The following is a 27,244-nucleotide window of genomic DNA, read 5'->3' on the forward strand; positions in this document are numbered from 1 at the left end:
ACTTTTTCTTATGGTGTGCCAAAATTGTGCATGCACACGCTATTGTGCGCATGCACACCCTATCTTCGGACCCACCTGCACATGTGCGCACGATCCCCCCAGGTGCATGCATGCGTGAACCCGCCACTCCCAGGTGCATGCGCACACGACCCCTCCAGAGACTTTCCTGAAGCCTGGAGAGGGCGAAAACTACCTCCCCTGGAATCCCTTCAGAAATGGATCATTTCCAAACTTTCAGTTGTCCCTTTGTGGCCGCTTTTTGCCTCAATGGGCCAACCAGAAGTTCGAAAACGATCTGTTTCCAACTTCCGGGAGGCCAGGGGAGGCCATTTTCTCCCTCCCCAGGCTTCAGGAAAGCCTCCGGAGGCTGGGAAGGGTGAAAAACAACCCCAACGGGCCAACGAGAAGTTCAGACACAATCTTTCCGGGGGGGCGGGGAAGGCCGTTTTTGCCCTCCCCAGGCTTCAAGAAAGCCTGAAGCCTGGGGAGAGCAAAAAATCAGCTGGCTGGCACATCCATGCACGTTGGAGCTGATGGCTGATGTGCCACCAAATATGGCTCTGCACCTGTTGATAATTTGGTTTATCAACCAAATTAATTATATAAAATAAGGCACCCCATTTACAGAATTAATTGACCTATCTATATATAACAGTCGTCTTTCTCACATACAAACCATAATTATACAGAAGTGAGCAGGTGTAATATGTAAATCATATATGCTTCCCAGCTATATTCCAAAAGAAATAGTAAAAAGGGGAAAATAAGATTTTGATGGAGAAAAAGAAATGGATAGTTTATTGAGAAATAAAGAGAATTTTTTTATATAAAAAAAACCTAGATGGATGTGAAGCAAGAGGAAGAGGCATTGGCAGAAAAAAATAGTAAAGATTTTTTTAAAAAAAATTAATTATCTAAAAAACAACCCTTTCTGAGGTAATCTTCAAAAGATCCAGATTTGTAGCAATGATATTTACTACATTTGGACTTCCTACTCATTGTTTATAACAGCAATTTTTAACCAAAGAGAACCCCTTTTAGGGCCACACAACATGGATTTTGTAATATTGTACTTGATAAATAGTGTGGATTCAGATTTAGCTCTCACCTTCCCAGCTGGGTTCTCATGACATACAGGGAAGACAGATAAGTAAAATAAGTAGTTTTAAAACCTTACTCAGTATTCCTAAAGCATTTTGAAGAAACTAGTTTATTTTTTAACAAATTTGCGAATGTAAGAAAACTATTTTTTTAATGTACAATCAAATATTAGCAGTACAATTTAAACCCACTAAAATCAGATAGTTAAATGAAAAGGAGAGAGAAGGGGTTGGCAGTTATATTTCATGTAAAACATTGTTTCATTTTAATTGCCACAAAAGTATTTCCATGTAGCCCATGCAAAGCTGAGGTAAAATTATTATTCTCCCAGGTGGGTTATGTTATCCTTTAAAAGATCCTTATAAAAGTTGTAATAGAGAAGACAAGATATAAATATGCTGAAATAGAAAAATGTTAGTGTAGATGGGAGGAGGATGTGCATAGACTTGAAAAGTTTTTTCTTCAATTTAGAGAAAATGAGGGTGTACAGATGTCTTGCAGGTTCTCTTGAAGTTATTTCTAACATACGTCTAGAAATCTGGGAGAATGAACTGCCTTCATGCTGATATTTGATACCACTACTACTACATTGGTGTCAGAAGCATTCACCAAGGCACCTGAGTTAAAAGGATTAGCTAGTGACATGGCTGTTGCCTATGGGATGCCCTTTCATGTCCCTGGTATTTTTCCAGTGAAGTGGTACCTGTTTTATCTTCTTGCATTTGTAGAATGCATTAGAACTTAATGCTGGCAGGAACTTGGACAAATTTACAGGAGCTCATTCCATCATGAAACTTGTAGTTTCAGATTTAGAACTGCCAAACTGTTGTCACTCTTATGTGGTTAGTAGGACACTGAGTCAGAAGACCCTCCCCCTGGCCCCAATAGTTGATGTTGTTTCATCTTTGTAGCACTGTTTTTTCATCATAGATATAGTTCACAGTTAAAAAGGAATTGGCTGGCATCCCAAATGTTCTTAATTTCTGCTCAACCGTTTTGTTCATAATGAATGGTAACTGTCATAATACAGGACTAGCTATAGCAACCCTGGAGGGAAAAAAAATCTCATCTTTACTATATCTCCAATAATCTCTATGTCCTATGTTCAGTTTTGGACATCCCACATTCAAGCCTGAGTACTATGTTGGGGTACCTCAGAGTGTGACTATGTTGGGATACCCCAGAATGTGGCAATAAAGAATATGATTTAAGTGGGTTTTAGAAAATATTTAATAATATTCACTATTTTAATTATAGATAATGGCTATTTTTTACCATACTACACACGAGAGAGACATAGACGAAGCACACAGATAACTGTTAGATTTTCTGACGATATGAATTCAAAGAGTAACCGAAAGAAAGACCCAGTTCTACTTCTGCACTGGTGGAAAGAAATTGCTAGTACCATTTTATTCTGTATTATGGCCACAACTTTCATTGTGCGCAGGCTTTTCCATCCTGATGCTCATAACCGGGTAAGTATAGTATTCTAGAAGTGAAAGTACACATATTTCTTTTATGGAGAACTTAGTAGTAAAATAATTAAAAGGTATTTCAAACAGGTGTGATATTGTCCACTTCATCTTTTAGTGCAGTAAAAGTAACATTTAGAATTCTAAACAGTATTTCTAAATTATTAATATATTTAATTTATATTTTATACCATGTTTTTATGTAATCACACCATATGATTGGATATTATGAAGGATATTATGTGATAACACTACACACCCAATGCCAGACATTGAAACAATTATTTTAAAGTTTAGTTTTGAAACTGTCACTTTTTAAATTCATGTCAGCTGAAAATATTTATTTGTGAAATGAATAAGCTGTTCAGGACTCTAATAATATACAAGAATAGTTAATGCAAATACTTAAAATATATGCAAAACACTAATACTACCTGAAAACATAGATTATATTAACATTTATTCCTTTGGTACTGGAAACTCCCTGCCAACTAATCCCAAAATACTTCTGAAACGGCCAGTTTTTACATTCTACAGTGTATCATGACAAATTTTCTAATAAAGGGAACATGCCCATTTTGAGACTCCTCCCCTTCTTTGAGAAGAAATCTTCCACAGCCATTCTCTCTACTCAGATTGAGTGGGTGGTGCAATCTGTGATGTTTTTTGGAATATCTTTAGAAATCCAAAATGCACATCTGAAATTAGATAATATTTCCAATTAACATTTCAGTTTAATTGACTTTATTTTATTTTTTTATCAGCAGCGGAAGGAGTCTGAAACTCAGTGTCAGACAGATAATAAAAATGAACAAACAAAAGACAACAGCAGAGATGACCTTAAGAATTCTGGATATGTATCAAGGTAAAAGTAGTCATTATTCTTTAACAAAATGCATTCATCGCAGTAGCCTTTGAAAAATAAACATGGATAGTTAATTTGCTTTAGTTTGTGTTAAATGTAATGGATACATTTGATATTGGAGGAGTATTGTACTAACATTATTTCCAAATTCATTTTTCTTGAATATATAGTATCTTCACTTTCTTTCAATAAGTTGCCTCTTAATTGCTGCTTTTTAGAAGAGTAATAAGAGAAGCTTTGATTGCAAGGAGAAGAAGTGAAAAGTTTGAGTATGCTTGTTAATGTCAGATAAATTGCTGGGTGTGAGATTATAAAACCTTGAGGCAATTGCTATTTCAATAATGCATTATTGATATAGTTATTGTATGGTTTTCTGTGATGCATTTTCTTACCCTTCAAAAATAACTTTAAATGGAAGAAAGTATTATGTTAAGATATTAGAAATATTATATTTCAGGGTTTTACATGCAGATGATTAATTTTATGTTTTCTTACATTTATTAATGAAATTTCAAATAAAATATGAAAGTTTTAAAAATAAACGTATAAAGATTGCTAAGAAACAACAATAAAAAAAAACATTAGCAGCTTTATAAAAGGCTTGTGCTTCCATGCTTATCATTACTGGTAGCCAGAGCTTCTATACTGACTCATCCGTCAATCCACAATACAAACTTCATGTCTAGCACACATTAAGAGATCACTGATATTCTGTTGAACTGAAAGTGTAAGAAACAATACAGTCCAAGCTTCTTTAATCTGCATTATTTATCCAGGAGTGGCTTGCTTTCTTCAGTAGCAAATGTAGAAGCCAAGCAGTTCCCCAATTATTGGCAGGTCATTATGCTGACTGTTCACATACAATGACCAGACAACTAACAACTCAAATATGTAAATCATCAAATAAAAGCCTATGTAAAATGATCGTTGGCTTACCTGAACAGTCGTTCTCTGGGCGCTGCATGAGAGTCCAAGCATGGGTTAAATATAGTCTATCTGCCCTAAGACTGAGTAGATTTTTCTTTAACCACGCCTCCTTTGCCTCATTGAGGTGAGTTTAAAAACAAAGGTCTTATCAGCTGCAGGATGCCTTACAGGATTCTAACTGACAAAAAGTCTTGGACACCTACTAAACCCTGGGCAGGGTTGGACTCTCCCGCAATGCCCAGAGAACGACCGTTCAGATAAGCCAACGGTCATTCTCCTGTGCACTGCTTGGAGAGTCCAAGCATGGGACATACCCAAGCTATTGTGTCCCAGGATGGGAAGAGTTTGTGTCCAGATTGTCTGGAGCTGAGGCAACTTTCTGCAAAACACGTTTTCCAAAGAAAGCTTCAGCTGAAGCAAAGGTGTCAATTTTGTAATTTCTAATGAATGCAGTGGAGGACGCCCATGTAGCTGCCCTGCAAATGTCAATGATGGATGCTTGGGTCGCCCATGCTGCTGCAGTGGCAGCACTCCTTGTGGAGTGTGCCATCACCTGACCTGGCACTGTTCTGCCCTGAGGTTCATAAGCCATCTTGATGCAGGCCAACGTCTAATGGTTGAAGATGAGGCCTTGCGGCCCAGCAGCCCAGGCTGAAATTATACAAAAAATGACTCAGAGTGTCTAAATTCCTTAGTTCTCCTAACATATATGTGAACAGCTCACCTAACGTCTAAGTTGTGCCAAGTACGCTCCCTAAGATGCGTAGGTCTGGGACAAAAGTTAGGGAGAATCACTTCCTGGGCTCTGGAAGTGAGTGTTCACCTTGGGGATAAAGGTGGGGTAGAGTCTCAAGATGACCCAATCAGTATGTATTACGCACGGTTCCTCCCTGACTGAGAGAGCCACAAGCTCTAAGATCCTTCTAGCAGACGTAATCGCAACTAGAAAGGCAGTCTTAAGAGTCAAATGGCAAAGGCTGGCAGTCCGAATTAGCTCGAATGACAAGCTCGTCAGGGTTTGGAGAACAAACGGCAGATTCCAAGAAGTGTGTAGTCTGAGGACGGATATTGGCTGCGCCCTTCAGGAAACTCTTAACCTGAGGGTGTTGGCTCAAGGATCGGGATGAACCTCTAGCGAAGATGGTGGACAAAGTAGCGACCTGGCAGCGAAGGGTGTTGGGCACCAGTCCTTTGTCCAAACCATCCTGAAGGAAGTCTAGCAATTGCAATATGGAAGCTGAAATGTCTCTGATACCACGCTCTTGGCATCAGGTTGAAAAGGTGACACATGTTGCATCATATATTCGTGTAGTGGATGGCCTTCTGGACGCTTGCATAGTCTTGATGACCTTGTCAGAAAGATTCTGGTTCCTCAGGAGCTTCCCCTCAAGTGCCAGAGGCTAAGTGGAGCCACTGGGAGTCTGGATGGCAGATGGCCACTCCACGACCTCCGGGTGGAGAGGCTGACAAGGCTCACATACCAGGACCTCCTGGGCCAATGTGGGGCCACAAGGAGGATCTCTGCTTTCTCCGCTAGGAGTTTGACCACTACCTGCGGAATGCGTAGAGAAGTCTTGAAGGCCACTTGCACCTCAGCGCATCCGTCCCCTCTGCGCAGGATGAGTGGTAACGGGGAAAAAAACCTTGGCAGGTGTGTGTTGGTGTGAGTAGTGAACAGGTCTACGTGCGGTTGGCCGAACCTCCGAACTATCTGTTGAAACAGATCTGGATGCAGACACCACTCGGGAGTTGTTGATCGTCTGTCGGCTCAGCCTGTCTGCCTTCACGTTGTATGTCCCAGATATATGATCTGCTCTGATGGACGCTAGGTGACGTTCCGCTCACCTGCTCAGAGACTCCGCTTCTGTTATGAGTCTCCTGGAGTGGGTGCCGCCCTGCCAGTTTATGTGGACCTTTGTTGCAATCTTGTCTATTAGTAACAGTACATGATGGCCCACAATCTAGACTGAGAAATGCCAGGGCGAGTTGGGCAGCTCTCAACTCCAGCCAGTTTATGTTGTGAGCTGCCTCCCTCTGTGTCCATCTGCCCTATGTCAACTGACCTTGACAATGTATGCCCCATCCGTAGAGGCTGGCATTTGAGGTTACCACAACTTTTTTGGGCTCATTGAATTAGCACCCCCTCTTTACTGCTGTTGACTGCCACCATCTGAGGGAGCGGAGTACCTTCTATGGTGGTGAACTCGTCTTGGAGAGTTCCTGTCCTTTGACCTCTGCATCGGCAGAAGAAACCATTGTAGTTCCCTGGCATAAAGACGCGTCCAGGGAACTACCTTTAGGCATGAGATCATGATGCCGAGGAGCTGCGAGAGTTTGATGATCGGCATTGACCTGAGCTGCCAGCATTGACGACCTCTGGTCCTGAGGTTGCTCAGACGGTCTGAAGATAGAAGAGACCTGACAAGAGACCGAGTCTATGATGGTGCCTAAGTGCTGAATTTGTGCAGTCGGCTCGAGATGGCTCTTCTTCCAGTTCACCAAGAAGCCATGCTAGTGCAAGGTGCGTGTGGTCACTTGAACATCCCGCAGGGCTTGGTTGCGGCTCAAGGACTGAATGATGATGTCATCCAGGTAGCATTCCAGTCGAATCGGACGGGACCGGAGGTGAGCCGCCACTGCCGCCTTTGTGACGAGAGGCCGAAGCAGAGCCCTGTACTTGTAATGCCTCCCGTCGTAATGGAACCACAGGAACCTCCTGTGCAACGCATTAATGGGAACGTGCAGGTAAGCTTCTTTTAAGTCTATGGAGGTGGGCAAGTCTCCTTGCCTTATGCAGTCCAGGATGGACTGGAGCAACTGCATCTTGAAGCGCTTGTAGGCCACATGTTGATTTAGGCCCTTCAAGTCCAAGATGGCCCTCCACCCCCCTGAGCTTTTCGGGACCAGGAAAAGAATGGAATAGAATCCCTGCTTTTCCTGATCCGTTGGTACGGATTCTATGGCCTTTATTTGGAGAAGGTGACAAATCTCCGCCTGCATTAAGGGATTCTTGGAAGTTGGACAGCGAATGAAGGTCTGTTGGGGAAACGACAGAAATTCTAATACTAGACCCCTCCTGATTGTGTTGAGAACCCACGGGTCTGGCGTAGTTTCCTCCCATTTGTCGGCATAAAATTGAAGCAGGCCATCTATGGGAGGGACGCTCTGATGGTCACTTGCTGCATCTGAATTGGCGGGAGTTGGACCCACCACGAAATGGCTTCCGAAAGAAATGTTGTTGTTGCCTACCCCGTGTTCTAAAGGAGTTCCTATCTTGACTCCTGTCACCTCTCTGAGGGTAGGGTCTATGGTAGGAAGAGGCGGTGGATACCTGAGCAGGCTCCTGCATTCGAAAAGCTTGTTTCCTAAACAAACCAGAACTTTTCCGCTCATTTTTCTTAAGAGTGGCCGGAAGGACCTTCCATTTGCCCTTCGTCTCAATCACAAATTTGTCCAGGCTATCCCCAAAAAGCTGTCCTCTTTGAAGGGAGCAGAAGCCAGCTTCCACTTTGCCTTCATGTCCGCCTGCCAGTGGTGAAACCACAGCATTGGACACCAATGCATGGGACGCTAATTTCGCCATGTTCAATGAAGCGTCAGCTGAATATTCCACTGCGGTGATAATTTTATTGAGATCGTGACGCCATTGAGATCCCTCAGAAGAAGGTTTGGATCTCAATTGTCTCAGCCAGAGGAGAGAAGCCATGGTGAAGAAGGACGCAGAGGTAGATGTCCTGATTGCCCAGGTGGCTGCCTGATGCATTTTATGACAGGCCTTTTCAGATCTTTTGTCTTTCACCTTGAGACCATCCAGCAGGTCTGCCAGCAGGTTTGAGTTGGAAGTCAATGAGACCATCGGGGCATCTATCTTGGGCAACTTCAAAATATCCTCCATCCTAGTAGTCTCTACAGAATACAGATTTTTATCCACACTGCTAGTTAAGATACTGGGCTTAGAGGAGGAGGAGGATGGTACAGTCATACCCTTAGGGTTTGACCCTAGCTCGGTAGAAGCTTTGGCCTTCTATAGGATGGCCTTAAACAAGGATGGCTTAAATAACCCAGTGAAGGCGGGCTTATCAGGAGAAAGGTCTTCATCCTCTTATAATTCAAATTCCTCGGCCTTCTCCTTCTTCCAGACTGATTCCTCTGTGGCATCCGAGGTGCCAGGAGAGGCTGGGGACTGGTCCCTGACCCGAACTGGGGGCGGTCATGATTTAGATGTTCCCGCCGCGTGGGCATCTTTCTGCCAGATCACTTCGGCTATGCCCTGGGAGATGGTTTGGGCAATTACTTCTTTTATCTCTGCGGACAGGGCTGGTTCTTTATCCTCCACGGAGTGAGGAGGCCCCTATTCCTAACCAAACCAGCTCCCTCCTCCGTTGGGAGGATGCCCTGAAAGGGTTCCAGTTCTTCCCTGAGTGACGAACTGGGTGATTCAGGGTAGCCCCTGGAAGCATTGCAGGAGGAATCCCACGACTCCTCCCCAATTAATGAGGGAGGTCTGTTCTCTTGAGGTGAACCAGGTTCCCTCTCTTCTATTTGGCCAGAGGGTGGACAAGGCAATGAGTCCATCCACTCGGGATTTGCTCTGCCTCTGGGCCTGCTGGTGTCTGTGCTCTACAGATTTATGCTTCCGGGTTCCCTCCCTGGGTTTGTCCTTGTTCCCTGAGGGTCCCGGGGAGGCCTTCCTTGTGCTGCCCTTTCCTCCCTCCCCCCCCCCTTGGGTGGAGGATCTGGCCTATGCATTTTGAAGAGGGCCCTGCCAGCACCTCCAAACCTCCATCTGCCATGTTGATCTGTAGAAACTTTGAAGTCATTGCTTGAATCAGAGATGGGATTGCAGCAGTAGACCCTGATGGACCCTATGGGATTTCAGACGGCACTTGGTGAGATACCTGACTCTCTGGCCCACAGTCCGGCGGAGTCCTTGGTCGCTGCTTGGAATATAGCGGAGGCTCTAAACCAGATTGCGCCTTTACGGCCTCTCTGCAGCAGTGGATCCAGGAGGGCTCCAGGAGATGAAGCGCCAAAAGAGACGCCTAGAGCGACGCTGGAGGGCTAGTAACTCCGAATCCGACCGAACACAGTTAAGAGCCTTTATTAGGATTTATCTAGTGGTGATATGGGCAGCAAAATGTGTGCATTTTTTCGCTCTTATTGCATCCGCAGAATCGCGCCCAGCCGCCCTGTTTAAGATAGCCCGCTCCCTCTTGAAAGGGAAGGATGCGGACAAGCCTTTACAGGGTAGAGCTGAGGAATTTGTCCAGTTTCTGTCAGATAAAATTGCTCGGATCCGGATGGACCTGGACTCCACTTGGACGGTACCAGCCGAGATGCCGGGGGAAGGTCTTGAGCAGATTTTATGGAACGAGTTTCAACTCGTTGCTCCTGAGGAAGTGGACAAGGCCATGAGAGCAGTGAGTGCCTTCACCTATTTACTGGACCCGTGTCCCTCCTGGCTGGTCTCGTCCAGCAGGGAGGTGACACGTGGCTGGCTCCAGAGGGTTGTTAACGCCTCTCTTCAGGAGGGATCCTTCCCACACTCTCTAAAGGATGCGATGGTGAGACCCCTCCTTAAGAAACCTTCCCTGGATCCAGCCATTTTGAACAACTATTGCCCAGTCTCCAACCTCCCGTTTGTTGGAAAGGTTGTTGAGAAGGTGGTGGCCTTCAACTCCGACGGACTTTGGATGAAACAGATTATCTGGATCCTCTTCAGTTGGGTTTCAGGCCTGGTTACAGCACCGAAACTGCTTTGGTCACGCTGATTGATGATCTCTGGTGTGCCAGGGATAGAGGACATTCCTCTATCCTAGTGCTTCTTGACCTCTCAGCAGCCTTCGATACCATCGACCATGGTATCCTTTTGCGATGGTTGCGGGAGGTGGGAGTGGGAGGCACCGTCTTAAGGTGGTTCTCCTCCTACCTCTCGGACAGGTCGCAGTCGGTGTTGGCCCCTAGGCCCCTCAAATATGGGGTGCCGCAGAGTTCGGTCCTGTCCCCCCTCCTATTTAATATCTACATGAAGCCGCTGGGTGAGATCATATGCCGGCACGGGATCAGATATAATCAATATGCGGACGATACTCAGTTGTATCTGTCCGCCCCGTGCCAACTCAGCGAAGCAGTGGAAGTGATGTGCCAGTGCCTGGAGGCTGTCAGGGTCTGGATGGGAGCAAATAAGCTTGCACTCAATCCAGACAAGACCGAGTGGCTATTGATGTTGCCTCCCAAGGATAGTCCAGACATTCCATCTCTGAGCCTGGGGGGTGAAATTATACACCCCTCAGAGAGGGCCCGCAATTTGAGTGTCCTCCTGGACCCACAGCTGACGTTAGAACACCATTTGTCAGCTGTGACCAGGGGGGCTTTTGTCCAGGTTCGCCTGGTGCACCAGTTGCGGCCCTATCTGGACCGGGAGGCGCTTCAAATGGTCACTCATGCCCTCGTCACCTCAAGACTGGATTACTGTAATGCACTCTACATGGGGCTGCCCCTGAAGAGTGTTCGAAGACTGCAGTTGGTCCAGAATACAGCTGCACGAGCGATAATGTCACACCTATCCTCCGCGAGCTGCACTGGCTCCCCATTGATCTCCGGACGCTCTTCAAGGTGCTAGTCGTTACTTTTAAAGCCCAACATGGTTTAGGACCTGGCTACCTGAGAGACCGCCTCCTGCCACATACCTCCCAACAGCCAATAAGATCACACAGGTTGGGCCTCCTCCGAGTGCCGTTGACCGGACAATGCCAGCTGGCGGCCCCTCGGGGGAGGGCCTTCTCTGTTGCTACGCCGGCCCTGTGGAACGAACTACCCATAGAAATCTGGACCCTTACCACTCTCCCGGCCTTTCGTAAAGCCACTAAGACCTGGATGTTCCGGCAGGCCTGGGGCTGTTGATTATATGCAGCCCCACTGGACTGGTTGTATGGTGTGTCAATTTTTAACATTGTATTTTTTATCTATAATTTTTAAATAAGCTTTTTTATCTTGCTTGTGAGCCGCCCAGAATCCCAATGGGAGTGGGTGGCATACAAATTTTATTAAACTCGAAACTAGACAGGCACCAGGTGCAAGCCAGCCAGCTACGGAACACCTGCACATCACAATCTGAGAGGAGAAAGGCCCATTGGCCAAAAACCTTCTCAGGCCTCCCTCAAGGCCCTTGAGTGCTCGATGCAGGGAGGCAGACCTGCTGGCGTCCCAGACAAAGCCAAACACTCCCCGGCGGCGATCTGCAGCTGAGGGGCTTGAGCGCAACTCCGCAGGTCTTCAAGCGGCTCCAAACGACAATCTGAGCAAAAAGGTCACTTTAAAATGGCCACAGACGTTCTCCAAGCTTAAGATGACAGCAACCATGAAAAAGCGTGCAAAATGCTTTAAAATGGCCATCGCATGGTTAAAGAAAAATCTACTCAGTCCTAGGGCAAATAGACTGTATTTAACCCATGCTTAGACTCTCCAAGGAGCGCACAGGAGAATAGTAGTGTGCAAGTACAAGGAAAATCAATTTATTTCTGTCTTTTCTTGCAGGTATCTGACAGATTTTGAACCAGTTCAGTGTCTTGGTCGTGGAGGTTTTGGAGTAGTATTTGAAGCCAGAAACAAAGTTGACGATTGTAACTATGCTATTAAAAGAATTCGTCTTCCAAATAGGTAATTACATATCTTTTTGGTTGCCTTCATAGTTTACTCTAGATGGCACCAAGGTTTACATATTGGTTGCCATTGTTTCAGAACCATTTTATTCAACGACTGGGAAAGTTTTCAAAATTTAAAAAGTAACATTAGATATAAGAAATCAGGGTTATTAGTTTTAGTAATAGTTATAGTATAAATAATTTCAGTAAATTCCTGAACATTCTCTTGGAGCCTTCTATAAATGTGGGTTCCTAAACTGTATTTTTTTTAAAAAAATATTACAAAGTGGTCTATAGTCAAGAATGTTTTTGTTTTATGTTGGAGTAATTGCATTATTTTTAAATCCATCTAACGTGAGGACTACTGGAAAAAGAAGCTTGAGTTCTCCAACTTTTCACTCAAAAGGGTTCAGTCCTGAAATTATAATCATATGCATATAAGGAATTCTTCTAATACAACATTGAGTTGATTAAGAAAATAAACCATTAATTACTGAATAGGATGTATAATTTCCTTATGTAAGGAAATTAAAGAAAATCTATTTTGTCACCTGAAAAGACTATGGAAAGAAATATTTGACCAATTTACCCTGCATAAATCTTTTGTCTTTGTTGTATTACCTCAAATTTTAGGGAGCTGGCACGTGAAAAGGTTATGCGTGAAGTTAAAGCATTAGCAAAACTTGAACATCCTTCCATTGTTCGATATTTTAATGCTTGGTTAGAAACACCACCTGAGAGCTGGCAAGAAAGAATGGATAAGCTGTGGTTGAAAGATGAGAGGTATTTACTTTAGTTTTTAGAAATTGCATACATTCATTAAAAGACTCTGGAAATAATATTTACAAATCTTGTTAAATCAAAATTTTGCAGAATAATATCTGTAAATGAATCAAGACATAGTCAGAAGAATATAATGTAGCCACATCAATAAAACTGACAAATGTGGCTCTGGTGTAATGTCTTGATTGGAAATTAGATGGAACTCACTTTATTATTCCATTATTGCTTCATGAGTTTAATAAGGGATAAAAGCCAGGATATATACATGTACTGAATAACTCAGAAACTAAAAAGAGGGACAGTGTAAATTCCTCGATAGTAGTTCTATATAACATGATTCCTCCAGAACTGCATTGTAGATAACATGAGTGTAGGCCTTAGATTATTAATCTGTTTTTATTTCTTAGCCTGGTGCTTCTAGTAGCTACTTTATAATCTCTTGATCAAATGAGATTGTGTGTTAAAAATTGGGTTTCTGATCACTGTCACTTTGTCACAATATATTAGTGAACTCAGATCATTTGTCTATTTGTGCCTTTATAGGTCTAATATAGTTTGGCAGTTGAGATTAAAAATACAAACCTCTCATTCATTTTGCTTAGTCTCTATGTTTTCAAAAGTGTTAACATTTTATGTAAATTTTCAGAAATGTTTTTTCCATTGCATAAAATTTCTGGTACACATTTTAGAGCAGCAAACTACCCCAAAATTCATAGAATACAGATTTTTTTTCAGGAATTTGTTCAAAGATGCAATTTATAAGAATTTAAAGAATTTAAATGGGATAAATTTCTCATTTTTTCATCAATTTTATCTTCTTATCAGTTCCTCTTCATTAAGCATTACTTTTCTCCTTAATGCTATTTTTTCAGTGTAGTTCAAATTAGGGTTTGCTAGCTGACTTAACAACAGTTTGTTCAGCCACTGTTCAAAATTATGATAGTGCTGAAGGAATAACCGGTGCTTATATTGCCTCCACAGTCACATAATTGCAAACTGGGCTCTTGCCAACCGTTCATATATACAACAGGTAGCTAATCCCTTTGCGACCATGTGATTATGATTCGCAGTTTACTCTCCCGGCTTCCTCAGAAGGTCAGCAAGAAAGGTGGCAAGCTATTTCCTTTCTTCCAACACAGCACACAGTCACCCTACCCTCCCGATGTGGAGGGGAATTGGCACACTGTCCTAGAAAAAGGAAACTCCTTTCTCAGAATCCAAGCTTCCTTTCTTTGGTCCCAGCACACTAGTTCTGCACACAAAGTGAAGCTGTCCACCCTCTTTCATCAGGAAGCTCTTTCATTCTCTTCAGTTAGCGGCCCATACAGTCGCTTAACAATCAGGAAGGCTGAGATGGTGATTGAGCAAGACAGTCTGTCAGCACCTCACAGGCAAGCTCCATTATGGTCATAAGTTGAGGGCTACCTCTATTGCGTATTTTAAAAATGATTCAAAGTAAGAAAGACTGTATTTATAAATAAAAATGTAGAAAAATTTGACAAATAACATCTAGTGGTCCATCAAGTCTGCCCTAGGTGTTTATTTTTCTTTTATTTATTGTTATTGTTATTGTATATTTTATTTATTTTTAAATTTTTATCAGATGATAGACATGTGTTTATCCCAAACATGTTTAAACTCAGTCACTACCCCGCTGGAAGCTGTTTTCAAGCTTTCCCTACTCTTTTTGTGAAGTAACACTTTTACTTTTGAAGTTCTCAGTATGACCCGTGTTCTTGATTTTTGCTTAATAATATTGCTTAGGCATGTTATTTCTAGGCCTTTCTAGGGTCTGTTGGATGTCTCTCTCCATAGGTGGAAAGAAATAACTATGGTTGTACAAATTTATTTAAACTAAAAAAACCTCCTACACTTGCATTATCAACCCTTTACACTTTCATAATGGTAGAGGATGAAAGAGTATTACTTGGAAGCATCTGGTAGTGGATTGATCCATATGATATTATTTCTTTCATTTAACAGTCATGAGATGTCAAATTAGTTTGAGAAATGATCAGTGAAATAATTTATGAGATAGTTAAAGAGTTTTAAATAGCATTCCCTACTGTAGTAAATTAATAAATTCCCATTCTAAAAAAAGAAGAAGCTAGAAGCCATAGAAGGAGTCCACATCATCTGATCCCTTCTGTTCTGATAAGTAGGACTGCAGGAAGATTTGACAATAAATTACTATCTTAGAAAAAATCTTGAAATGTTCCTGTTAAAATGTTCAGAACATTCTTTTGTAAGGTCCTTTACACTCTGAATGTTGCAAAAAGTAATTATGAATTTAATTATCTTAATTTAAACTATTTAGTAGGTTATGCCCAATTTGAAAATAATTTGGAAAAAATTCCCAAGCCTTATGCAAATGCAACTCACTCTGTACTACTAATTAAACAATCATACTATTGTTTAGACTTCTATATAAGCCTAAAAATATCGTGATATTTTATGGAGTAATCTTGTTGAACAATTTTTAAAACATTGGCATCTTTTTTCAAGTTGTTAAGGAAGGATGCAAAATGTCATGACTACTTGTATGAATAGCAAAGAGGTTCTGGGCTCATGCAGGGTCCAAAGCATTCCAAATCATTTTTGAAGCATGCATACACTAATTCATAGACATGGGGAAAGCTTTGTATTTTTGCTCTGTGGGCAACATATGGTAAGATTAATTGAAGTTTTTAATGTTATCTTTTTTTTTAATATATTTAAAGTATTGATTGGCCACTCAGTTCTCCCAGTGCAATGGAGGTACCATCGTTTAAAATTAAAACAGTGCCATTTTCTACTGAAGAAAACATTGAAGTCATTGCTACATCCGTAGAAAAGAAGACACTGCTTTCCGTAGGAATACATTGTGATCAATCAGATTCATCAGAGAATAAGTTTTCTCCTTTGGAGTTTTCTGCCATCGAGAACAGAGATTTGAGCCAATTGGCAAGTGCACAAGATAATTTCATTCATAGCTGTGATATGGAAGGCAGTTCTGTTGATGATAATGATCCTGTTCATTCCTTTGAAGTTTATCTTCCTGCTAAATCGGTAGTAAGGTTGAGGGACCGAACGTCATCTTCTATTATCTTTGAAGACTCTGATTGTGACAATTCTTCCAATAAAGGGGGTAATATTACCAGTTTGCTTCATGATAACCATATTGAAGATAAAGCGACAAGCACAAGAGAGTCAAATAATAGAAAGTCATCTTCAACAAGCTCTTTATCTATTTCTCCACCAAGACCAACAACTTTAAGTTTGGACTGCTCTAACAACTCTGTTCAAAAACTTTTACCTACCACTCCAAAAGTGTATCTTTATATCCAGATGCAACTTTGTAGGAAAGAAAACCTTAAAGATTGGATGAACCGAAGATGCACAATAGAGGAGAGAGACAGGACCGAGTGCCTTGTGATATTCCTGCAAATAGCTGAAGCTGTTCAGTTCCTGCACAGTAAAGGATTAATGCATCGGGATCTCAAGGTTCGTACAGATAATGTAATATAATTATTTATCTCCCTGGAGTAGTTTATTTAATTATCTGTATGTATTTGAAAAACGTATTCATATTCCACTGAATTATTTCTTCATTGTTGAATGTTAAGAAGGGTGTCAGGGAAAAAACCTTATACATTATTATACAATTTATTATTATATAATTTATTATTTATTACTAATCTTTGTCAGTTACAGTGTGAACATAAAGTAAAACTATATTATAATTTATTTAAGTATCTTTCCTGCCCAACTCTCAATGGCTCTAGATGATCCATCAAAGCAACTTTAAGTACTAAAAATAAAAACAATATGCAGTACAAAAATGTACTGTGGAAAAATTACCCATGAGTAAATACTGTCACAAAATAGAAATAGAAATTATTCAAATGAAATATAATACCCCAATAAATAAGCTTAGTATTGCAGCCATACAATGTGCCATAAAATACAATAAAATAACAGTGAAGTAGAAAAACTTTAAAATAAGTAAAATAAAGTAACGAAAAGAGTAAGGTAGCCCTCAACATAACAAATATTCATTTAGTGATCATTCACAGTTACTACGGCATTGAAAAATGTTACTTATAACCAGTCCCACACTTAGAACTGACAACAGTATTCCCACAGTCATGTGATCAAATGTGGTTGCTTGGCAGCGTCATACACAAGTAATCCTCGAGTTACGACCACAATTGAGCCTAAAATTTATGTTGAAACATTTGTTAAGTGAGTTTGCTCCATTTTACAACTTTCTTGCCACAGTTGCTAAGTGAATCAGTGTATTTGTTAGTTAATAATATGGTTCTTGTGAATTTGGATTCCCTGTTGACTTTTGCTTGCCAGAAGGTTACAAAAGCTGATCATATGACTTCAGGACACTCTGTCATAAATATGAGTCAGTTTCCAAGCATCAGAATTTTGATTATGTGAGCATGGGGATGCTGCAATGGCCGTAAGTGCGAAAAATAGTCATAAGTCATTTTTCAGTGCTGTTGTAACTGAACAGTTACTAAATAAACTGTTGTAAGTGGAGGACTACCTGTATTTACAATGGTTGCAGCATCCTGGGATCATGTCATCATGATTTATGACCTTTCCTAGTCATGTTCTAGCAAGCAAAGTCGATAGGGAAAACCAGATTTTCTTAAAAACAGCATGATTCACTTAACTGCAGTGATTGTAATCATAGCAAAAGGCCATAACATTGATGTGATTCGTTTAAGAAGGGAAATTCTGGTCTCAATTGTGGTTGTAAGTCAAGAACTACCTATATTAGATTTTTTTTAAAAAAAAAAAACTTACAGCAAAATAAAGCCCAAACTACAGCTAACAACTTAAGTACGGTATTCTCTTCTAAATTTAAATGACAGCAGAGAAACTATAGTAACTTGTTGCTGACATGAAAATATGTTTGCAAGAAGATAGTTCAGTTTTTCAAGATTGGAAGTTAGCAGTAATTTTGCCCTAATCTCATTGAACATGAGGCAGTAGAGGACGTAATGGATAATGTCCTTTGCTAGACCAACACCACAAGGACAGAGATGTTATTTGACAGAGAGTTTACAAAAAGAAATATCTCCCTCTGAGATATTTGAAAAACATGATTTGAAGATAAATATATGTTAAAGCCCTCCCAGTAAAGCACTGTTATGTTAAGTAGGTTCCTATAGAAGTATCTGTGTTTTTATAATGATGATACCAAACATTTGGGTGATAGTACCTCAGTGGCATCCCTCTCAAAAAGCCTTTCTTTGCTATTTTATCTGTTCCAAGAACTTAAATCTCCCCAAGGTAAGTGGGAATACATTTGTTTGCAGAATGGGTGACAGAAATTTGGTCCATTGGATCCCAACTGTATAACAGAGAAAACAGAGTTTGGCAAGATAGGATTCTTGAAGGCTTTCTAGTTTCTTATAATGCTCTAACAATGCAAGATGTATTCTAATGGTGATGCAAGGTAGCCTATCTCCATCCCAAAATAGGTATTGAGGGTGCCCTGAATGTGGGGCCCAAGATCTTCCTAATGATGTTGTTTTGGACTACTTCTAATTAGGCAATAACCTTATTCTCCCCCCCCCCCCCCAGATCTCAGCCCCATACACAAATGGGCAATCAGTTTCCCTTAAAGTATATTAACTTCAGGGGCTACCATAACATGCACAAAGAGTACACAGTACATTTAGTAATGTCAGTAGTGAGTTGTGATTTTAGTTACCTTAAACAATGCTACTTGAGATTTTGTTTTAAGAGTTAAGAGTTGAGGTCACTGAGGAAATACTTAAAATAAGTTTAGTTTATTTAGTGTCAAGTTTCCTTTAGTGTTTTGAAGCTATTTTTCCTTCGTTCTAGGTTCTAATGTTTTGTCAGTTAAGATGACAAAACATTTTCCAGAGGATGATATTTCAGGCAATTTCAAAGCAATCAGGAATGACTTGCATTCCTCGCAATTTCTCTTTTCCTTATTGTCCCATTTGTAATAGCATGTTCTCATCACTTAAGAACTGCCTTGGAAATCCAATTTGGAAGGTGATACATTTTTCAAAATGTGGAAATAGACTAAAAGGCCTGGTTCTGCTTTTATGAGCTTCAGAGCAGATACAATCTAGCTGATGAATCTAGGGAAAAGGACAAAAATTAAAAGTTTAATACTGGGCTTTTATTTTAACCCATAAAATTTTGGTGAATTGGAACTTTGCTGAATATTCCCTTTATTTGCCTTCTTTGGGTCCATTTAGAGAGAAATAAATCTTAGAATCTAAGGGATCCTTGTTTCTAGTTTTGAAACCTGGTCACAAACTGAAAGCTGCTACACATATCTGGTTGTTAATAATAGGTAAGTGATTTATTTTGATTCAGAATCACACGAGAAATGTACATTGTGGACTAGCCCAAATTGTAGATAGTAGGGTGGATGTTGTTAATAATAGGTAAGTGATTTATTTTGATCTAGAATCACATGAGAAATTTACATTGTGGAATAACCCAAATTGTAGATAGTAGGGTGGATGTTCTATGGGAATATGTGGACCAAAGAAGAATATTCAGGAATATTCTTTAAAGATATTTAAAGGAAGTTTTAAAGATTCTATGTTTCAAGTATGATTCTACTTCATAAGATATACAATTGAAACTTGTATCACAAAATATTATGGTCTGAATCTATGGTAGATTTTTTTACTTTACATAACATCATTGTTATCTAATTAACCATAAATTTTAATTATAAGTATATTCTCTTCATCCTTTGCTTAATATTTGATTAATATACATATAAATATATATATATATATATATATATATATATATATATATATATATATATATATATATATATATATATATATATATGTCATTGTCTATTTCTTTTGAACATATTTCCATAGAAATATGACTTTGAATATGCAATTTCATATAATGCATCCACTTCATGGGATTCATTAACCACACTAATTGAAACCTACCTGTATTTCATAAACTTTTTTTAAATTTCACACAAATACCACACAGAAAGGTTAGGGATATAAGGATAGATTTATGTAGTAGGCACTGCTTACTATTACTATTAGCTGGTGGCCTGTTTATTATTTTGTAAATATGCTGTCATATCTTTATTTTGGAGAAACGTCCTATAACATGGTACAATTGATTCCTCAAGTTAGTTTTCAAATGTACATGTATGTTTTACACTTCGGAAGGAAAGAAATATTTCTTCCACGAGATTAGAAAATGTAATGATACAATTTTATATGATACCGAGTAAATCAGATTAATGCCTTTATTGTAATTTTCTTTGTGTTCATTTGTTTCTATACAGCCTTCCAACATTTTTTTTACAATGGATAATATAGTAAAAGTTGGAGATTTTGGCCTAGTAACTGCAATGGACCATGATGAGGAGGAAGAATCTGTTTTAACACCAATTCCAGCTTATGACAGACACACAGGGCAAGTTGGGACCAAACTCTATATGAGCCCAGAACAGGTATGTTTTTATCTGATTTACAGGATTCTCATAATGTTATTTCATAAATTAAAGAATAAATGTTGGCACAATTATTGAGTACATATCAAGTATGAGTCAGAAAAATTCCCTATTTTGAATTTTGCTCTATTGACAAATAATATTTTCTGACTGAATAATATTTTCTGACTTATTAGAAAGTGGTAATAAGGAATACCTTATTCAGAGGAATAGATCATATGTTTTAATTGCTAAATAGCTTTGTGTTTGCATTATGTTATTTCCCCATTTAGGATTTAAATGACATTTATTGTAATTTTGTGGGTTTTATTTTTACTCCAGTACATTATAAAAATAACATCAATATTTTGATACTTAGACTGAAAAGTGTTTTAGATGGCATTGAATGTATAACATGTGACATACAAGAATCAATCCTGCAGTATGGGAGTTCTTGTTCAGCATGCCAATCAGCTAGATAGCCAGACACTCAATTTCATCTTCACCGCCAAATTCCTACACTATTTGTTCCTCCAGATATATTAATGGTTCCTTATTGTTGTTGTGCAATTAGATATTGTTTACACTTCTATTTTTGAAATTCTAGAAAAATCATTGTTTTATTGATAACGGTTTTAGAAGAACATAAATGATTAAAATGAATATCCCACAACTCTAGAACATTTAAATGAAACATATGTTTGTTATTAGAAGTTAAATGTATCATTTTATAAACGCGCACAGTATCTAGTCTTGATTATTTGGGACATTGTTAGCTTGTTCATGAGATTTTGTTTAGTTTGGATATCTATATTCCAAATATCTTGCTATTTAACTGTTAAGAATATTTATTAAAATGAATTTATTTGACCTTATTTGATACAAATACTCTCTTACTTTGATTAAATATTAAGATTCTGGGCAGAAATATTAGTGGAAAATAAAAATTTAGCCTGATGGTTCAATTTTTGATGGTTGCTTCTTATTTTAAATTTTACAGATTTATGGAAATGCTTATTCACACAAAGTCGATATATTTTCCTTAGGATTGATCTTGTTTGAGCTTCTTTACCCTTTCAGCACTCAGATGGAGAGAGTCAGGGTAGGTATGCTCTTCTGAAAATATTCTTGGAAGAAAATGAATTACACTTTAGCAATAAACTGAAAATTATTAATTTACCATTAGGTAAAAAAATTGTATAAACAAAGAATAATTATTATATTAGCTATGATTCTATAATTCATATTGAGGAGCTATTTGCTTAAAAAGTTCAGGAATATATTTGTAAAACTGCCTTGTCAAATAAGTACGTGATCAGAAATTGGGGATGATTTTTATATTGTTTTTTATGTATGATTTGTGGGTGTTTTATATCAAGATAAAAAATTTTGAAAGCTTGTATAAATATAATTACTGAGTGAATAGATATAATGTATTGGACTCAGTATAGCACTTGCACAAGAATAAAAATTTGTAATAAAATGTTTCTGTAATCTAAAAGAAGTAGATATGAATTAAATTACAGAGAAGGGTTATTAACATAATTCTGTGATATTACAACTAAATTAAAACGCACTGATTATGAAATTTCTGTATACACTTTCATAAAAAGAAAATAGTGCCCTCTTTAGGACTTGGAGCTGAAACGTGTGATTTATGTCAACACAAATAACTTTTTCTTTTTAAATGTTTTTACAGATTTTAAGTGAAGTAAGAAACTTGACTTTCCCACCACTGTTCATTAAGGAATATGCACAGGAGGTATATAGGAATTTAAATTTCCAGCTTAGATGTGTGCTTAAGCTTTGGGATTTTATTAGGACAAACTGCATTTATTTTGTTACTAAAAATCATAAGCCTGCTTGGTAAATTGTACTATTAATTGTTATGCTTGATCTTCTCCTTCATGACTTAAATCATTAACTGAGGAAATTAAATTTGGGTTGTTGGATCCAAGAGATAATGAATGCATACTTGATGTCATTACAAGACTTCATTTAAAAACAACAACACCCCCAAATTCAACTTTTCTAGGAACAGTTGGTGACAGTTTTATCATTCTGGAGAGGGGAAATTCAATCTGTTCACCCAAAAAAGTTTATAATTTGAGCTTGTTTCTAAACTTAATTTAAACAGCACAAATTATCTTTGTACATTTTCCTATCTAAAGCCAATTAGCCAGCTATATAGACCTTGGAACAAAGTCACACGGCCTTCCTCTGCAATATGTTGCCATTACAGAAACTTGGTGGGATGAAACCTACAAATGGAACATACAGCTAGAAGGATTTAAATTATTTAAAAGAAATAGACCAAATAAAAGAGAAGGTGGAGTTGCACTATATATAATAAATAACTACATCTCAACAGAAATAGAGCACAACAATGATGAGAACTATCTTGAATGCATTTGGGTCAATATTAAAGGTTGGGGGGGGCCTGTAGTATAGACCTATTGATATTGCAATAGGTCTATACTACAGGCCATTCAATAAAGCAGAGGAAATAGATGAACTTTTTGCTAGTCAGTTAACTAAGGTATGTAGGAAGCACACCACAATACTAATGTGGGATTTTAACTACCCTGACATCAACCGGGAAACAAACTCTGTACCAAGAGGAAGATCCAACAGGTTCCTAATGAACCTAGCAGACAACTTTGTTTCCCAAAAAGTAGAGAAGGGAACAAGGGAATCGGCCATATTAGACTTAATTCTCACTAACAGAGAGAAAATGATAGAAGGTGTTGAAGCCAGAGGAACCCTGGAGGCAAGTTGCCATGCAATATTGGAATTATGCAAACACAAGTAGTAGAACAAAGTCAAACTATAGTCTTGACTTACAACCACAATTGAGACTATTTTAAGAGAGATAATTTCAATAAACTTAGAGCTTGGGAAGAATTCCATGGATGAGAATCCTCAAGGGGAAAACAACTCAAGAAGCTTGGGAAATTTTGAAAAATGAGATTACAAAAGCTCAGTCTAGCACAATACCAATGAAGAAGAAAAATAACAGCTCCCAAAAGAAACCAGCATGGCTGCATAAAGAACTCTCTGACAAATTGAAAGACAAAAAAGTTAAATATAAAAAGTGGAAAGGGGGGGACATAACTAAGGCAGAATATCAGCAAATAGCCCGAGCCTGTAAAGATGAAGTAAGGAAAGCTAAGGCTCACAATGAAGAAAGGCTTGCCACAAAAGTAAAAAATAATTTTAAAAAAGCTTCTTTCAACATGTTAAAAACAAGAAGAGTTAAGGAAACAATTGGTCCATTGCTGGGAGAAAGTGACAAGAAGGTGACAAGCAAAAGGGAGAAAGCAGAACTATTTAACTCATTTTTTGCATCTGCATTTACACAAAGGGATAAAACAATCCAACCTATCAAAAACAGCACCACAAAAATCAGATGAGGAACACAAATTGAAATAGGGAAAAAATGGTAAGTGAGCACCTGTCTACCCCTAGACGAGTTCAAATCACCAGGATCGGATGGATTACACCCCTGGGTTCTGAAGGAACTGGCAGATGAGATCTCAGTACCACTGAACTATTATCTTTCAGAAATCCTGGAGCACCGGGGAACTGGCAGAGGACTGGAAAAGAGCTGATGTGGTTCCCATCTTCAAAAAAGGAGAAAAAAAATAGATCCAGGAAACTTTAGACCTATCAGCCTGACCTCAATACCAGGAAAGATTCTGGAAAAGATAATCAAGCAATGAATTAGCGAACACCTGGAAGTAAACAAAGTAATAGCCTAAACCAACATAAGTTTGTCAAAAACAGATCATGCCAGACTAATCTTATTGCATTATTTGACAAAGTGACAAAATTAGTGGACCAGAGGAATGCCGTTGATATAATTTACTTGGACTTCAGTAAGGCATTTGATAAGGTAGACTATAACCTACTACTAGATAAAGTAGAAGAATGTGGGTTGGACGGTATCACCACCAGATCGATTCATAACTGGCTGACCAGCCGCACTCAACGTGTAGTCCTCAATGGAACTGCATCTACATGGGGGGAAGTATGCAGTGGAATACCCCAAGGCTCTGTTTTAGGCCCATACTCTTCAACATCTTAATCAATGATTTGGGTGAGGGAATAAATGGGGAACTCATCAAATTTGCAGATAACACCAAGCTGGCAGGAATAGCCAATACTCCAGAAGAAAGGCTTAAGATACAGAAGAATCTTGACAAACTTGAACATTGGACACTATCTAATAAAATGAAATTCAGTGGTGAAAAGAGTTAGGTTCTACATTTAGGCAAGAAAAATGAAATGCACAGGTACAGTATAGGTGGTATCTTCCCAATTGTAACTGTGAGAGGTATCTTGGAGTCCTAGTGGACAACCATTTAAATATGAGCCAGTAGTGGGCAGCAGCTGCCAAAAAAGCCAACACAGTTCTAGGCTACATAAACAGCAAGAGAATCAAGATCACGTGAAGTGTTAATACTACTTTATAATGCCTTGGTAAGGCCACCCTTGGAATACTGCATTCGGTTTTGATTGCCATGATGTAGAAAAGATGTGGAGGCTCTAGAAAGAGTGCAGAGAAGAGCAATAAAGATGATTAGAGGACTGGAGACTAAAATATTTGAAGAACGGTTGCAGGAACTGGGTATGTCTAGCTTAATGAAAAGAAGGACTAGGGGAGACATGATAGCAGTGTTCCAATATCTCAGGGGTTGCCACAAAGAAGAGGGAATCAAACTATTCTCCAAGGCACTTGAGGGTAGAACAAGAAGCAATGGGTGGAAACTAATCAAAGAGAGAAGCAACTTAGAACTGAGGATAAATTTCCTGTGAGAACAATTAATCAGTGGAACAGCTTGTCTCCAGAAGTTGTGAATGCCCCAACACTGGGAGCCTTTTAAGAAGTTGTTGGATAGCCATTTGTTTGGAACTGTATAGGATTTCCTGCTTAGGCAGGAGGTTGGACTAAAAGACCACCAATGTCCCTTCCAACTCTGCTATTGTATTGTGTACGCTTGTGTCTGTGTAGTGATTGTTTATTAAGACACAAATACTTGAAATATTGCATTTGGAGGTCCTCTTGCTTTCTTGCCATATTCTAATTTGTGTGTGTGTGTGTGTGTGTGTATGAGATAAAACTGGGGTCAGAGACAAAATCTGCATAGCTGTTGTGCAGAAATTTGTTTTGTCATTGCCTGGAAAGGGTATTTACTTTGTTATAAGGGAACAGCAGTTAGATAACAATATCAATTCAAAACGTTTCACCATCTGAAATAATATTGTTTTTAATGTTTTAGCTGGTAAAGCACATGCTCTTGCCAAGTCCCACGGAAAGACCAGAGGCTGCAGAAATTATTGAAAATCCTCTCTTTGAAGATTTGGAATTCCTTGTAAAACCAGTGCTTAGGCAACGATCCCGGACAATGAGCTCATCTGGAGTCAAGCATTCAAGATAGCTGAGTAAATAATTTGACACAATTACAGGAACCTTGCAAAATAGTGTAAATGACCATTTAAAACATTCCTGCAATATTCATATTCTAAGCTTCATTTTTTGTTATCTGATTCATGCACAACACTATTACCAAATGAAACTAAGAACTGAATGCTTTCAGTCTTTTGCAAGTGAATGATTTTCACTTCAAAACCTGGCCTGATTTAATTACAGTCCATTATTTTGCATTTGAATCTTGTACAAATGATGCTTATGTAAATAAAACTAAATTCTGTATTTTTATAGAAACAATGCCTTCTAATACCAATATAAAAGCCTTGGTTCCTTTATATTAAAAAAAAATGAAGATGATCCAAAAGGACGCTAGAAGAGTAAATTCTATTTCATTCCTGGTAACATACAAAGTGAAAATTGTTTTACTGTCAGTTGCCAGGTTTAGAGCAATAGTGTGATAGGCTTCTTTTCAAAGAAATTAAGAAGAAAATGTTTAGATTGAATGAAAAATATGTTGAGTAAACAAAACAAAATGCTGCGTTGGGTAGTTTTGAATTGTGCCAGAACCAAATGAGGCATTTTTTTCTTTTTGTAATTTCAGGAATATATGCCTAATATAATATTGATATAAAAATTTTGTAGTAATCAAGTCTTACACATTTCTCAGCTAAAATGTTATTGTTTAATAATGCCTTTTTCAATGTAAATATGTTAATTTTTATTTATAAAATTAGAAGAACAATCCCTTTGGGTTGGTAGTGTACAGCATGCACTTAAAGTAATTATTAAGTGCATTAAACTACTGTGACTTTTTTCAAGTCTGATTTAATAAAATCTTTTTCATTTAGCTGTAACTGTGTTGTCTTTCAAGATTGAATAAACATAGCTTAATTTGATCATTTCATCCCCATTTGTATATGGTAGCTTTCCAGCATCCTGCTAGCTTTCCTACCTCTTTCCCTTGCTGCATACTTGCTTCTTCTACCCTGTCTTCCCAGACATGTAGGAATCTCTCAGCTCCCTACTTCATTTATCACCTTCACCTGCATCCCCACTGGGGCTCCCCTTCAGATCCAGATGAGAAACTCCAGGACAAAAAAGTGCTTGTTTAAAATAAATTTAAAAAACACGCAATAAATAAATAATACATGTACACATATATTTGCAACTGTCTTTTCCAGGCTTACAGAAGCTATCCAGTGAACTATTTTTAACAAGTCATGTAAGAAATGGATGAGTACTTGTTTCTCTTTTAAATTCAATCATGTTTTGCATATCTTTACATTTGAAGGAAATATTTCTACCAAGTTGAAAGAAAAGTTATCAAATATTTATTTCTATATGAGTTTGCTTAAAATGCAAATCAGTAGTTTATTGAAAAACAAGTTATACTGTATGCACATTCGGTGCCAGAGTGTCTTCCTGACTTCTCATAATCAGATGGCACATCATCACTGATGTGAAAAAGAAAGTAGATCAAGGGAAAATAAAAAAGCTTTAAATGTATATATTGGTATATATTGCTTGCCTTTGTATGTTTGTTACCTATTTGCATAT

General features: G+C 38.7%; 1 protein-coding gene across 2 annotated transcripts in view; it reads left to right on the forward strand.

Annotated features, from left to right (window-relative positions):
• Window positions 1–26,803, forward strand: part of EIF2AK3 (eukaryotic translation initiation factor 2 alpha kinase 3) — a 49,279-nt gene extending 22,476 nt beyond the window's left edge. The window contains exons 9-17 of one of the 2 annotated variants that reach the window (XM_032235316.1): window positions 2,359–2,579; window positions 3,341–3,441; window positions 11,905–12,027; window positions 12,645–12,794; window positions 15,515–16,277; window positions 20,107–20,274; window positions 21,254–21,355; window positions 21,953–22,015; window positions 25,536–26,803. In XM_032235316.1, coding sequence (XP_032091207.1) covers window positions 2,359–2,579; window positions 3,341–3,441; window positions 11,905–12,027; window positions 12,645–12,794; window positions 15,515–16,277; window positions 20,107–20,274; window positions 21,254–21,355; window positions 21,953–22,015; window positions 25,536–25,694 — 1,850 coding nt within the window. In that variant the 3' untranslated portion in view covers window positions 25,695–26,803. The remainder of the gene's footprint in view (window positions 1–2,358; window positions 2,580–3,340; window positions 3,442–11,904; window positions 12,028–12,644; window positions 12,795–15,514; window positions 16,278–20,106; window positions 20,275–21,253; window positions 21,356–21,952; window positions 22,016–25,535) is intronic. The other variant, XM_032235317.1, reaches the window with a different exon arrangement.
• The last annotated feature ends 441 nt before the right edge of the window (window positions 26,804–27,244 follow it).

The sequence above is a fragment of the Thamnophis elegans genome, chromosome Z, assembly GCF_009769535.1.
Source record: "Thamnophis elegans isolate rThaEle1 chromosome Z, rThaEle1.pri, whole genome shotgun sequence".
NCBI lineage: Eukaryota > Metazoa > Chordata > Lepidosauria > Squamata > Colubridae > Thamnophis > Thamnophis elegans.